Source organism: Procambarus clarkii, chromosome 36 (assembly GCF_040958095.1).
Source record: "Procambarus clarkii isolate CNS0578487 chromosome 36, FALCON_Pclarkii_2.0, whole genome shotgun sequence".
NCBI lineage: Eukaryota > Metazoa > Arthropoda > Malacostraca > Decapoda > Cambaridae > Procambarus > Procambarus clarkii.
Genome location: NC_091185.1, coordinates 22,649,415 through 22,662,771, shown reverse-complemented (window position 1 = coordinate 22,662,771; position 13,357 = coordinate 22,649,415). Strand labels below are relative to the sequence as shown.

Here is a 13,357-nt window from a genome sequence, read left to right as displayed (position 1 = left end):
CGAAGGAACAAGTGATTAAATTGAGAACACGGGAGAATAGATACACAGAGAATGACAAGGAGGTGTGTGAAGAACTCAATAAGAGATTCAAGGAAGTTTTCACAAAAAATCAAGGAGAAGCCCCTGCACTAAATGAGGAGGCGGCAAACCAAGCAACCTTGAAGGAATTTGACCTCACCAGTGATGAGGTCAAAAGGAATCTGCTGGAACTGAATATGACAAAGGCTGTTGGGCCTGGCAGAATTTCATCGCAAATACTAAAAGAAGGTGCAGAATCACTAAGTGTGTCACGCTCTATGGTGTTTAACAGGTCACCGGAAACAGGAGACCTACCAGAAAGCTGGAAGACAGCTAATGTAGTCCCTATATACAAAAAAGGTGACACGTAAGAAGCATTGAACTACAGGCCAGTTTCCTTAACTTGCATAACATGCAAGGTGATGGAGGAAATCGTGAGGAAAAGGCTCGTAGAGGATCTGGAGGGAAAGTAACTTTGTAAGACACCACCAGCATGTTCAGAAATGATAAATCGTGCCTCACAGGTTTAATAGAATTCTATGATCAAGCAACAAATATTAGGCAAAAAGAAAAGGGTGGGCAGACTGCATTTTCTTGAACTGTCAGAAAGCTTTTGACACAGTACCCCATTAGAGGCAGTTACAAAAGTTGGAGCAACCGACAGGAATAAAAGGTAAGGTGCTCCAGTGGATTTGGGAGAATCTAAACAACAGGAAACAGCGAGTAACTGTAAAGAGGGGGGGGGGAACGATATCAGAGTGGCGAGATGTCACCAGCGGAGTCCCATAGGGCTCTGTACTTGGATCCATCCAGTTTCTAATATGTGTACACGATCTTCCAGAGGGTATAGACTCATGCCTCTCCATGTTTACTGATGATGCAAACATTATAAGAAGAATCAAGACGGATGAAGATAGACAGAGACTACAGGACGACCTGGACAAACTGGTGAAATAGTCTAGAAAATGGCTACTAAAGTTCAACCCCAGGAAAGTGTAAAATAATGAAATTAGGTGAAGGGAGGAGAAGGCAGAACACAAGGTACCATCTGGGAGGTGAAATCCTGCAAGAGTCAAATAGAGAGAAAAATCTGGGGGTTGATATCACACCGAACCTGTTCCCAGAAGCCCACATCAAAAGGAAATCATCAGCGGCATATGCTAGGTTGGCCAGCATAAGAACTTCCTTTAGAAACTTTTGTAAGGGATCGTATACCAATGTATACCACTTATGTCAGACCAATCCTGCAATAAGCAGCACCAGCCTGAGATAACATAAACTCTGCCAGTCCTCCAGGAGAGGTCACCCTCCCCACCAGACCTCCAGGAGGGGTCACCCTCCCCGCCAGACCTCCAGGAGGGGTCACCCTCCCCGCCAGACCTCCAGGAGGGGTCACCCTCCCCGCCAGACCACCAGGAGGGGTCACCCTCCCCACCAGACCACCAGGAGGGGTCACCCTCCCCGCCAGACCACCAGGAGGGGTCACCCTCCCCGCCAGACCACCAGGAGGGGTCACCCTCCCCGCCAGACCACCAGCAGGGGTCACCCTCCCAGCCAGACCACCAGGAGGGGTCACACTCCCCGCCAGACCACCAGGAGGGGTCACCCTCCCCGCCAGACCACCAGGATGGGTCACCCTCCCCGCCAGACCACCAGGAGGGGTCACCCTCCCCGCCAGACCACCAGGAGGGGTCACCCTCCCCGCCAGACCTCCAGGAGGGGTCACCCTCCCCGCCAGACCTCCAGGAGGGGTCACATTCATAGTTAAACACAGGACAAAGTTAGAGAAGAGTCAGCGGTATGCCACGTACCAGACTGGTCCCGGAATTTAGAGGTATGGGCTGCGAGGACAGACTAAAGGTGCTGAGCCTCACGTCCATGGAAAACAGAGGAGTAAGGGGAGACATGATAACCACCTACAAAATTTTCAGGGAATTGAGAGGGCAGACAAAGACAAACTCGTTAGCACGGGTGGGACACGAACAAGGGGACACAGATGGAAACATAGTACCCAAATGATCCACATAGACATTAGAAAGAATTGTTTCAGTGTCAGAGTAGTTAACAGATGGAATGAACTAGAAAGTGATTTAGTGGAGGCAGACTCTATACTCAGTTTCAGATGAAGATATGATTGAGCCCAGTAGGTTCAGAAATCTGTACACCAGTGGATTGACGGTTGAGAGGCGGGACTAAAAAGCTTAATTCCCACCCGCAAGAACAACCACGTGAGTACAACTAGGTGAGTACACACACCGCCAATAAGGTTACATTGAAGACGTCAGAGTTCTCCTTGGAGACTTACTGCAGAAGGCGATGTGGAGCCTGGGTATGGTGGGGGCGCTGGACTTGCTGACCGGCGTCAGAACTAGTGGGAGAGAGAGAGAGAGAAGGCAGGTGTTAGGTTATGATGTATCTCACCTCGGAACTATCACTATCACTTTCAACATCACTGTCACCATCACTAACGCCATGACTTGCATCATCACTTGGGAATTAAATAACACCATCGTTTGCACAATCACTTGGGAAATCTCTAACAACTTAACTAGAGATACAACCATCACTCTCAATAACACCATCACGACATAACAACTATTGTACAGTTGTGTCAGGATGGGAGGTCATGAGGTCACGGGAGACCTTTGGCCTGTCAGCAGCACCATTTGAGGAAGCCGGCAGGTTTGTAGGGCATTAATTACTTGTTGTGAGAAGAGAGTGAAGTCCTAGATGAAGCTCGCCACTATATGTCACCCTCCCCGCTAGACCACCAGGAGGGGTCACCCTCCCCGCCAGACCACCAGGAGGGGTCACCCTCCCCGCCAGACCACCAGGAGGGGTCACCCTCCCCGCTAGACCACCAGGAGGGGTCACCCTCCCCGCCAGACCACCAGGAGGGGTCACCCTCCCCGCTAGACCACCAGGAGGGGTCACCCTCCCCGCTAGACCACCAGGAGGGGTCACCCTCCCCGCTAGACCACCAGGAGGGGTCACCCTCCCCGCTAGACCACCAGGAGGGGTCACCCTCCCCGCTAGACCACCAGGAGGGGTCACCCTCCCCGCTAGACCACCAGGAGGGGTCACCCTCCCCGCCTAGACCACCAGGAGGGGTCACCCTCCCCGCTAGACCACCAGGAGGGGTCACCCTCCCCGCTAGACCACCAGGAGGGGTCACCCTCCCCGCTAGACCACCAGGAGGGGTCACCCTCCCCGCTAGACCACCAGGAGGGGTCACCCTCCCCGCTAGACCACCAGGAGGGGTCACCCTCCCGCTAGACCACCAGGAGGGGTCACCCTCCCCGCTAGACCACCAGGAGGGGTCACCCTCCCCGCTAGACCACCAGGAGGGGTCACCCTCCCCGCCAGACCACCAGGAGGGGTCACCCTCCCCGCTAGACCACCAGGAGGGGTCACCCTCCCCGCTAGACCACCAGGAGGGGTCACCCTCCCCGCCAGACCACCAGGAGGGGTCACCCTCCCCGCCAGACAACCAGGAGGGGTCACCCTCCCCGCCAGACCACCAGGAGGGGTCACCCTCCCCGCCAGACCACCAGGAGGGGTCACCCTCCCCGCCAGACCACCAGGAGGGGTCACCCTCCCCGCCAGACCACCAGGAGGGGTCACCCTCCAAGCCAGACCACCAGGAGGGGTCACCCTCCCCGCCAGACCAACAGGAGGGGTCACCCTCCCCGCCAGACCAACAGGAGGGGTCACCCTCCCCGCCAGACCACCAGGAGGGGTCACCCTCCCCGCCAGACCAACAGGAGGAGTCACCCTCCCCGCCAGACCACCAGGAGGGGTCACCCTCCCCGCCAGACCACCAGGAGGGGTCACACTCCCCGCCAGACCAACAGGAGGGGTCACCCTCCCCGCCAGACCACCAGGAGGGGTCACCCTCCCCGCCAGACCTCCAGGAGGGGTCACCCTCCCCGCCAGACCAACAGGAGGGGTCACCCTCCCCGCCAGACCACCAGAAGGGGTCACCCTCCCCGCCAGACCACCAGGAGGGGTCACCCTCCCCGCCAGACCAACAGGAGGGGTCACCCTCCCATCCAGACCACCAGGAGGAGTCACCCTCCCCGCCAGACCACCAGGAGGGGTCACACTCCCCGCCAGACCACCAGGAGGGGTCACCCTCCCCGCCAGACCACCAGGAGGGGTCACACTCCCCGCCAGACCACCAGGAGGGGTCACCCTCCCCGCCAGACCACCAGGAGGGGTCACACTCCCCGCCAGACCACCAGGAGGGGTCACACTCCCCGCCAGACCACCAGGAGGGGTCACCCTCCCCGCCAGACCACAAGGAGGGGTCACACTCCCCGCCAGACCACCAGGAGGGGTCACCCTCCCCGCCAGACCACCAGGAGGGGTCACACTCCCCGCCAGACCACCAGGAGGGGTCACACTCCCCGCCAGACCACCAGGAGGGGTCACCCTCCCCGCCTGACCACCAGGAGGGGTCACCCTCCCCGCCAGACCACCAGCAGGGGTCACCCTCCCCGCCAGACCACCAGGAGGGGTCACCCTCCCCGCCAGACCACCAGCAGGGGTCACCCTCCCCGCTAGACCACCAGGAGGGGTCACCCTCCCCGCTAGACCACCAGGAGGGGTCACCCTCCCCGCCAGACCACCAGGAGGGGTCACCCTCCCCGCTAGACCACCAGGAGGGGTTACCCTCCCCGCCAGACCACAAGGAGGGGTCACCCTCCCCGCCAGACAACCAGGAGGGGTCACCCTCCCCGCCAGACCACCAGGAGGGGTCACCCTCCCCGCCAGACCACCAGGAGGGGTCACCCTCCCCGCCAGACCACCAGGAGGGGTCACCCTCCCCGCCAGACCACCAGGAGGGGTCACCCTCCCCGCCAGACCACCAGCAGGGGTCACCCTCCCCGCCAGACCACCAGGAGGGGTCACCCTCCCCGCCAGACCACCAGCTGGGGTCACACTCCCCGCCAGACCACCAGGAGGGGTCACCATCCCCGCCAGACCACCAGGAGGGGTCACACTCCCCGCCAGACCACCAGGAGGGGTCACCCTCCCCGCCAGACCACCAGGAGGGGTCACACTCCCCGCCAGACCACCAGGAGGGGTCACCCTCCCCGCCAGACCACCAGGAGGGGTCACCCTCCCCACCAGACCACCAGCAGGGGTCACCCTCCCCGCCAGACCACCAGGAGGGGTCACCCTCCCCGCCAGACCACCAGGAGGGGTCACCCTCCCCGCCAGACCACCAGGAGGGGTCACCCTCCCCGCCAGACCACCAGGAGGGGTCACCCTCCCCGCCAGACCACCAGCAGGGGTCACCCTCCCCGCCAGACCACCAGGAGGGGTCACCCTCCCTGCCAGACCACCAGGAGGGGTCACCCTCCCCGCCAGACCACCAGGAGGGGTCACCCTCCCCGCCAGACCACCAGCAGGGGTCACACTCCCCACCAGACCACCAGGAGGGGTCACCATCCCCGCCAGACCACCAGCAGGGGTCACCCTCCCCGCCAGACCACCAGCAGGGGTCACACTCCCCGCCAGACCACCAGGAGGGGTCACACTCCGCGCCAGACCACCAGCAGGGGTCACCCTCCCCGCCAGACCACCAGCAGGGGTCACACTCCCCGCCAGACCACCAGGAGGGGTCACACTCCCCGCCAGTCCACCAGGAGGGGTCACACTCCCTGCCAGACCACCAGGAGGGGTCAAACTCCCTACCAGACCACCAGGAGGGGTCACACTCCCCGCCAGACCACCAGGAGGGGTCACCCTCCCCGCCAGACCACCAGGAGGGGTCACACTCCCCGCCAGACCACCAGGAGGGGTCACACTCCCCGCCAGACCAACAGGAGGGGTCACCCTCCCTGCCAGACCACCAGGAGGGGTCACCCTCCCCGCCAGACCACCAGCAGGGGTCACCCTCCCCGCTAGACCACCAGGAGGGGTCACCCTCCCCGCTAGACCACCAGGAGGGGTCACCCTCCCCGCTAGACCACCAGGACGGTCACCCTCCCCGCTAGACCACCAGGAGGGATCACCCTCCCCGCTAGACCACCAGGAGGGGTCACCCTCCCCGCTAGACCACCAGGAGGGGTCACCCTCCCCGCTAGACCACCAGGAGGGGTCACCCTCCCCGCCAGACCACCAGGAGGGGTCACCCTCCCCGCCAGACAACCAGGAGGGGTCACCCTCCCCGCCAGACCACCAGGAGGGGTCACCCTCCCCGCCAGACCACCAGGAGGGGTCACCCTCCCCGCCAGACCACCAGGAGGGGTCACCCTCCCCGCCAGACCACCAGCAGGGGTCACCCTCCCCGCCAGACCACCAGGAGGGGTCACCCTCCCCGCCAGACCACCAGCTGGGGTCACACTCCCCGCCAGACCACCAGGAGGGGTCACCATCCCCGCCAGACCACCAGGAGGGGTCACCCTCCCCGCCAGACCACCAGGAGGGGTCACCCTCCCCGCCAGACCACCAGGAGGGGTCACACTCCCCGCCAGACCACCAGGAGGGGTCACCCTCCCCGCCAGACCACCAGGAGGGGTCACCCTCCCCACCAGACCACCAGCAGGGGTCACCCTCCCCGCCAGACCACCAGGAGGGGTCACCCTCCCCGCCAGACCACCAGGAGGGGTCACCCTCCCCGCCAGACCACCAGGAGGGGTCACCCTCCCCGCCAGACCACCAGGAGGGGTCACCCTCCCCGCCAGACCACCAGCAGGGGTCACCCTCCCCGCCAGACCACCAGGAGGGGTCACCCTCCCTGCCAGACCACCAGGAGGGGTCACCCTCCCCGCCAGACCACCAGGAGGGGTCACCCTCCCCGCCAGACCACCAGCAGGGGTCACACTCCCCGCCAGACCACCAGGAGGGGTCACCATCCCCGCCAGACCACCAGCAGGGGTCACCCTCCCCGCCAGACCACCAGCAGGGGTCACACTCCCCGCCAGACCACCAGGAGGGGTCACACTCCGCGCCAGACCACCAGCAGGGGTCACCCTCCCCGCCAGACCACCAGCAGGGGTCACACTCCCCGCCAGACCACCAGGAGGGGTCACCCTCCCCGCCAGTCCACCAGGAGGGGTCACACTCCCTGCCAGACCACCAGGAGGGGTCACACTCCCTGCCAGACCACCAGGAGGGGTCACACTCCCCGCCAGACCACCAGGAGGGGTCACCCTCCCCGCCAGACCACCAGGAGGGGTCACACTCCCCGCCAGACCACCGGAGGGGTCACACTCCCCGCCAGACCACCAGGAGGGGTCACCCTCCCTGCCAGACCACCAGGAGGGGTCACACTCCCCGCCAGACCACCAAGAAGGGTCACCCTCCCCGCCAGACCACCAGGAGGGGTCACACTCCCCGCCAGACCACCAGGAGGGGTCACCCTCCCCGCCAGACCACCAGGAGGGGTCACACTCCCCGCCAGACCACCAGGAGGGGTCACACTCCCCGCCAGACCACCAGGAGGGGTCACCCTCCCCGCCAGACCACCAGGAGGGGTCACACTCCCAGCCAGACCACCAGGAGGGGTCACCCTCCCCGCCAGACCACCAAGAGGGGTCACACTCCCCGCCAGACCACCAGGAGGGGTCACACTCCCCGCCAGACCACCAGGAGGGGTCACCCTCCCCGCCAGACCACCAGGAGGGGTCACACTCCCCGCTAGACCACCAAGAAGGGTCACCCTCCCCGCCAGACCACCAGGAGGGGTCACACTCCCCGCCAGACCACCAGGAGGGGTCACCCTCCCCGCCAGACCACCAGGAGGGGTCACCCTCCCCGCCAGACCACCAGGAGGGGTCACCCTCCCCGCCAGACCACCAGGAGGGGTCACACTCCCCGCCAGACCACCAGGAGGGGTCACACTCCCCGCCAGACCACCAGGAGGGGTCACCCTCCCCGCCAGACCACCAGGAGGGGTCACACTCCCCGCCAGACCACCAGGAGGGGTCACCCTCCCCGCCAGACCACCAGGAGGGGTCACACTCCCCGCCAGACCACCAGGAGGGGTCACCCTCCCCGCCAGACCACCAGGAGGGGTCACACTCCCCGCCAGACCACCAGGATGGGTCACCCTCCCCGCCAGACCACCAAGAAGGGTCACACTCCCCACCAGACCACCAAGAAGGGTCACACTCCCCGCCAGACCACCAAGAAGGGTCACACTCCCCGCCAGACCACCAAGAAGGGTCACACTCCCCGCCAGGCCACCAGCAGGGGTCACCCTCTCCTCCAGACCACCAGGATGGGTCACACTCCCCGCCAGACCACCAGCAGGGGTCACCCTCTCCTCCAGACCACCAGCAGGGGTCACCGTCCCCGCCAGACCACCAGTAGGGGTCACCGTCCCCGCCAGACCACCAGGATTGGTCACACTCCCCGCTAGACCACCAGGATGGGTCACATTCCCCGCCAGACCAACAGGATGGGTCACACTCCCCGCCAGACCACCAGGATTGGTCACACTCCCCGCCAGACCACCAGGATTGGTCACACTCCCCGCCAGACCACCAGGATTGGTCACACTCCCCGCCAGACCACCAGGATTGGTCACACTCCCCGCCAGACCATCAGGATTGGTCACACTCCCCGCTAGACCACCAGGATGGATCACATTCTCCGCCAGACCAACAGGATGGGTCACACTCCCCAGGGAGTCACAGGAAGTGTGGTGCTGTGGGCAAGGATAAGAGGGAGTGTAGTGCTGTGGGTAAGGATAAGAGGGAGTGTGGTGCTGTGGGCAAGGATAAGAGGGAGTGTGGCGCTGTGGGCAAGGATAAGAGGGAGTGTGGCGCTGTGGGCAAGGATAAGAGGGAGTGTGGCGCTGTGGGCAATTCCTCTGATAGCTGGTTCTTGGATCCACTTGCTTCTATAAACTCTTAATACTTTTCCCTGTTCAAATACAATAAACTTTGAAATTCAGTTGCTTTGTTAGGACTTTCTTGTATAGGAAGTGTTTACCAGTTTCAATAAATTCATGTTTATGAGCTACAAAGATGTTTTAGTATTAACTGTAATCGTGTTTTGTTCACAGAGTATACTGCTACAGTTCGGGGTTTCCATCCCTTTTGCTTTACTGTCTGATTTACTTGTCAAATTACCCTTTCTTGAGTCTTATACTCTTGTGATGGTATCACTGGTAGGGTGAACATATGCACGAGGGCCTAGCAGCTAGGTGAAGGCCACTGTCCTTCTCTCTACCATTTGCTGGGAATAGCTGGGCACACACAGGTCAGCCCATCAACCCGTCCTCTTAAAAATAACGTCACTTTTGGCTCGTATGCGCACTATGGCCAAATTTGGGAGCTGATAGCGAGTTCTGAAGCCAGAAGACTTGATTAATTTGCCATCAGCATACTGACGGTAAAAAATGACTAGGAACTAACTTTCTTAGTGTCGTCTAGCACCCAGCATCTGAAGGCCAGTATCAGTCAGGCGGTGGCACCTTAGGTTAACTGTTGGGTGACCTTGGGCTCGAGAGGAGAGTGTTGGGTGACCTTGGGGTCGAGAGGAGAGTGTTGGGTGACCTTTGGGTCGAGAGGCGAGTGTTGGGTGATCTTGGGGTAGAGAGGTGAGTGTTGGGTGACCTTGGGGTCGAGAGGTGAGTGTTGAGTGACCTTGGGGTAGAGAGGTGAGTGTTGGGTGACCTTGGGGTAGAGAGGAGAGTGTTGGGTGACCTTGGGGTAGAGAGGAGAGTGTTGAGTGACCTTGGGCTCGAGAGGCGAGTGTTGGGTGACCTTGGGCTCGAGAGGCGAGTGTTGGGTGACCTTGGGCTCGAGAGGCGAGTGTTGGGTGACCTTGGGGTCGAGAGGCGAGTGTTTGGTGACCTTGGGGTAGAGAGGAGAGTGTTGGGTACCCTTGGGGTAGAGAGGTGAGTGTTGGGTGACCTTGGGGTCGAGAGGTGAGTGTTGAGTGACCTTGGGGTAGAGAGGTGAGTGTTGGGTGGTCTTGGGGTAGATAGGCGAGTGTTGGGTGACCTTCGGGTAGAGAGGAGAGTGTTGGGTGACCTTGGGGTAGAGAGGTGAGTGCTGGGTAACTTTGGGGAAGAGAGGTGAGTGTTGAGTGACCTTGGGGTTGAGAGGTGAGTGTTGGGTGACCTTGGGGTTGAGAGGTGAGTGTTGGGTGACCTTGAGGTCGAGAGGTGGGTGTTGGGTGACCTTGAAGATGCTGCTGTAGCTAAAATGATTTCAAGGATATATTTGGTAAGACTTTGTAGCATATTAGTGCTTGAAACAGTTTTGTCATCCGCTACAATGTAGGATAATGCATATTGGATACAACGTAGGAACAATTTCTCTATTTCTTGGTCATAATATATATATTGTGTATAACAATCAGCCCAACATAAAGGATACTTACGATATTTTAGACTTTTCTCTCTACCCCGGTCCCTTAACCTGCCCGCTTGGGAACCCCTCCGGTCACCTTGCCCAGACGGTAAGGCGTCCAGGCCAGTCTGTATGACTAGTAGGAGAGCCAAGCCAGTCTGTATACCTAGTAGGGGGGACAAGCCAGTCTGTATGCTTACTAGGAGGACAAGCCAGTCTGTATGCTTACTTGGAGGACAAGCCAGTCTATATGCCTAGTAGGGGGGACAAGCCAGTCTGTATGCTTACTAGGAGGACAAGCCAGTCTGTATACCTAGTATGGGAGACAAGCCAGTCTGTGTGCCTAGAAGAAGAACAAGCCAGTCTGTATGACTAGTAGGAGAGCCAAGCCAGTCTATATGCCTAGTAGAAGAGACAAGCCAGTCTATATGCCTAGAAGGGGGACAAGCCAGTCTTTATGACTAGTAGGAGAGACATGCCAGTCTATATGCCTAGTAGGGAGGACAAGCCAGTCTGTATAATTAGTAAGGGGACAAGCCAGTCTGTATGCCTAGTAGGGGGGACAAACCAGTCTGTATGCCTAGTACGGGGGACAAGCCAGTCTGTATGCCTAGTAGGGGGGACAAGCCAGTCTATATGCTTAGTAAGGGGACAAGTCAGTCTGTATAGCTAGTAGGAGGGGGGAAAGCCAGTCTATATGTCTAGTAGGGGACAAGCCAGTCTATATGCCTAGTAGGGGAGACAAGCCAGTCTGTATGCCTAGTAGGGGGGACAAGCCAATCTATATGCTTAGTAAGGGGATAAGCCAGTCTGTATGCCTAGTAGGGGGGTACAAGCCAGTCTATATGTCTAGTAGAGGGACAAGCCAGTCTGTATGCCTATTAGGGGAGACAAGCCAATCTGTATACCTATTAGGGGAGACAAGCCAGTCTATATGCCTAGTAGGAGGGAATAAGCCAATAAGCCATCTACATAAACACATCACTCGTCTTCCAGCTCGCTCTCCCCGCCTGCCAACACACTCGATGAGAAAGTCAAGCAAGTCACTAACAACTTGTCCTCTTAAAAATAACGTCGCTTTTGTTCGTTTACCAGTATGGCCGAAAGTGGACGTAATATGAAAATGAAAAAACAAATGAAAATAAATTTGGGTTTATTTTTCTCAACAACAGTAAGTTAAGGGTCCTCTGATAGGTTAGGTGGGCAGGAAATTCTCATAAAGTTTCAAAACGTTATAAAAAACGTTAATGGAAAGTTTCCTTTTCTAACCTTACCGAGTACGCCGGACGACTCAAACAGAAAACGGGACAGTACGTCACTTTTGTGAGTCGATTTCATTTCAAATTACGTCCAAATTTGGCCATAGTGCGCATACGAGCCAAAAGTGACGTTATTTTTAAGAGGACGGGTTGCTCACTATGCAAGTCAGCAATTAGGCCAACCAGTCGCATAATCTAATCACTCGTTATCTTAAGTAAAAACTCCAGCAACTCAACCAAAAAAGGCCAGTCAACAGCCAAAAAGCCAGTGATGTACTCACAGCACTCCTCCAGCTCAATACAGTCAACAAGCCAGCTTACAAGCCAGCCTACAAGCCAGCCTACAAGCCAGCCTACAAGCCAGCCTACAAGCCAGCCTACAAGCCAGCCTACAAGCCATGCCTTGAAGCCAAGGTAACACGCCAGCCAACAAGCCAAGGCAACAAGCCAGCTTACAAGCTAAGGCTACAAGCCAGTCGGTAAACTAAGACAACAAGCATGCGTACAAACCAATGGTAACAAGCCAGACTATAAGCCAATTCAACAAGCCAGCCTACAAACCAAGACATCAAGCCAGCCTACAAGCCAAGACAACAAGCCACCAGACAAACCAAGACAACAAAACGGCCTACAAGCCAAGACAACAAGCCAGCCTACAAGCCAAGAAAACAAGCCAGCCTACAAGCCAAGGAAAAGAAGCCAACCTAAAAGCCAAGGCAACAAGCCAGCCTACAAGCCAAGACAAAAGCTAGCCTACAAGTCAAAGCAACATGCCAGCCTACAAGCTAAGGCAACAAGCCAGCCTACAAGACAAGGCAACAAGCCAGCTAACAAGCCATGGAACAAGCCAGCTTACAAGCCAGACAACAAGCGAGACAACAAGCTAGACAACAAGCTAGACAACAAGCAAGACAACAAGCAAGACAACAAGCAAGACAACAAGCCAGACAACAAGCCACACAACAAGCCAGACAACAAGCCAGCCCACAAGCCAGACAACAAGCCAGCCCACAAGCCAGACAACAAGCCAGCCCACAAGCCAGACAACAAGCCAGCCCACAAGCCAGACAACAAGCCAGACATCAAGCCAGACAAGAAGCCAGACAAGAAGCCAGCCACAAGCCAGCCCACAAGCCAGACAAGAAGACAGCCCACAAGCCAGGCAACAAGCCAGCCATATACTCACAACACTCATCTTCCAGCTCGTCCTCCCTGCCCACACAGTCGACCTCTCCGTTACATCGTCGACTGCGAGGAAGACACTTGCCGTCGCTGCACTGGAACCCTCCCTTGGGACATCCTGTAATGACGGATAGTGAGGGTAAGTGAGAGAAGGTGAGGGACGGAGCGGGGTGATGGAGAGAGAGAGAGATATGGTAATATGGAGGTGAGAGATGAAGGGTAGGAGTGTGAGGGTGTAATGGCCCGGAAAGTGGAGTTGGAAATCCTGTTGGACGACATATTCGACCTCGAGACACAAAAGAAGGTCACTACCAAAGACACCTTGCAAGCAGAACTTATTGCGGAAGGAGGAAAGAATCGAGGCAATTACAGAAGCACCATACTGTCCCCCGAGCTCAAAGCGGCAGCTAAAAGCCTTCGTGAGAACAAGGAGATAGTTGTCAGGAGAGGTGACAAGTCGCCAATATACGTCATTCTTAAAAAAGACGAATATCTGGCGAAAATGAACCTCATACTCTCTGACCAAACTAAATTTCAAAGGGTAACGAAGGACACTACAGCCGAATTAAAAGCAAAGGTCAA

At 58.2% G+C, this 13,357-nt stretch overlaps 1 protein-coding gene across 1 annotated transcript; it reads left to right on the top strand.

The window, feature by feature from the left end:
- The first annotated feature begins 430 nt into the window (after positions 1 to 430).
- LOC123756227 (transcriptional regulatory protein AlgP-like) lies at positions 431 to 12,899 on the top strand. Its single transcript, XM_069336680.1, has 3 exons — positions 431 to 487; positions 11,822 to 12,007; positions 12,117 to 12,899. The coding sequence occupies exons 1-3, from the start codon at positions 431 to 433 to the stop codon at positions 12,897 to 12,899; spliced, it is 1,026 nt and encodes a 341-aa protein (XP_069192781.1).
- Positions 12,900 to 13,357: the final 458 nt, after the last annotated feature.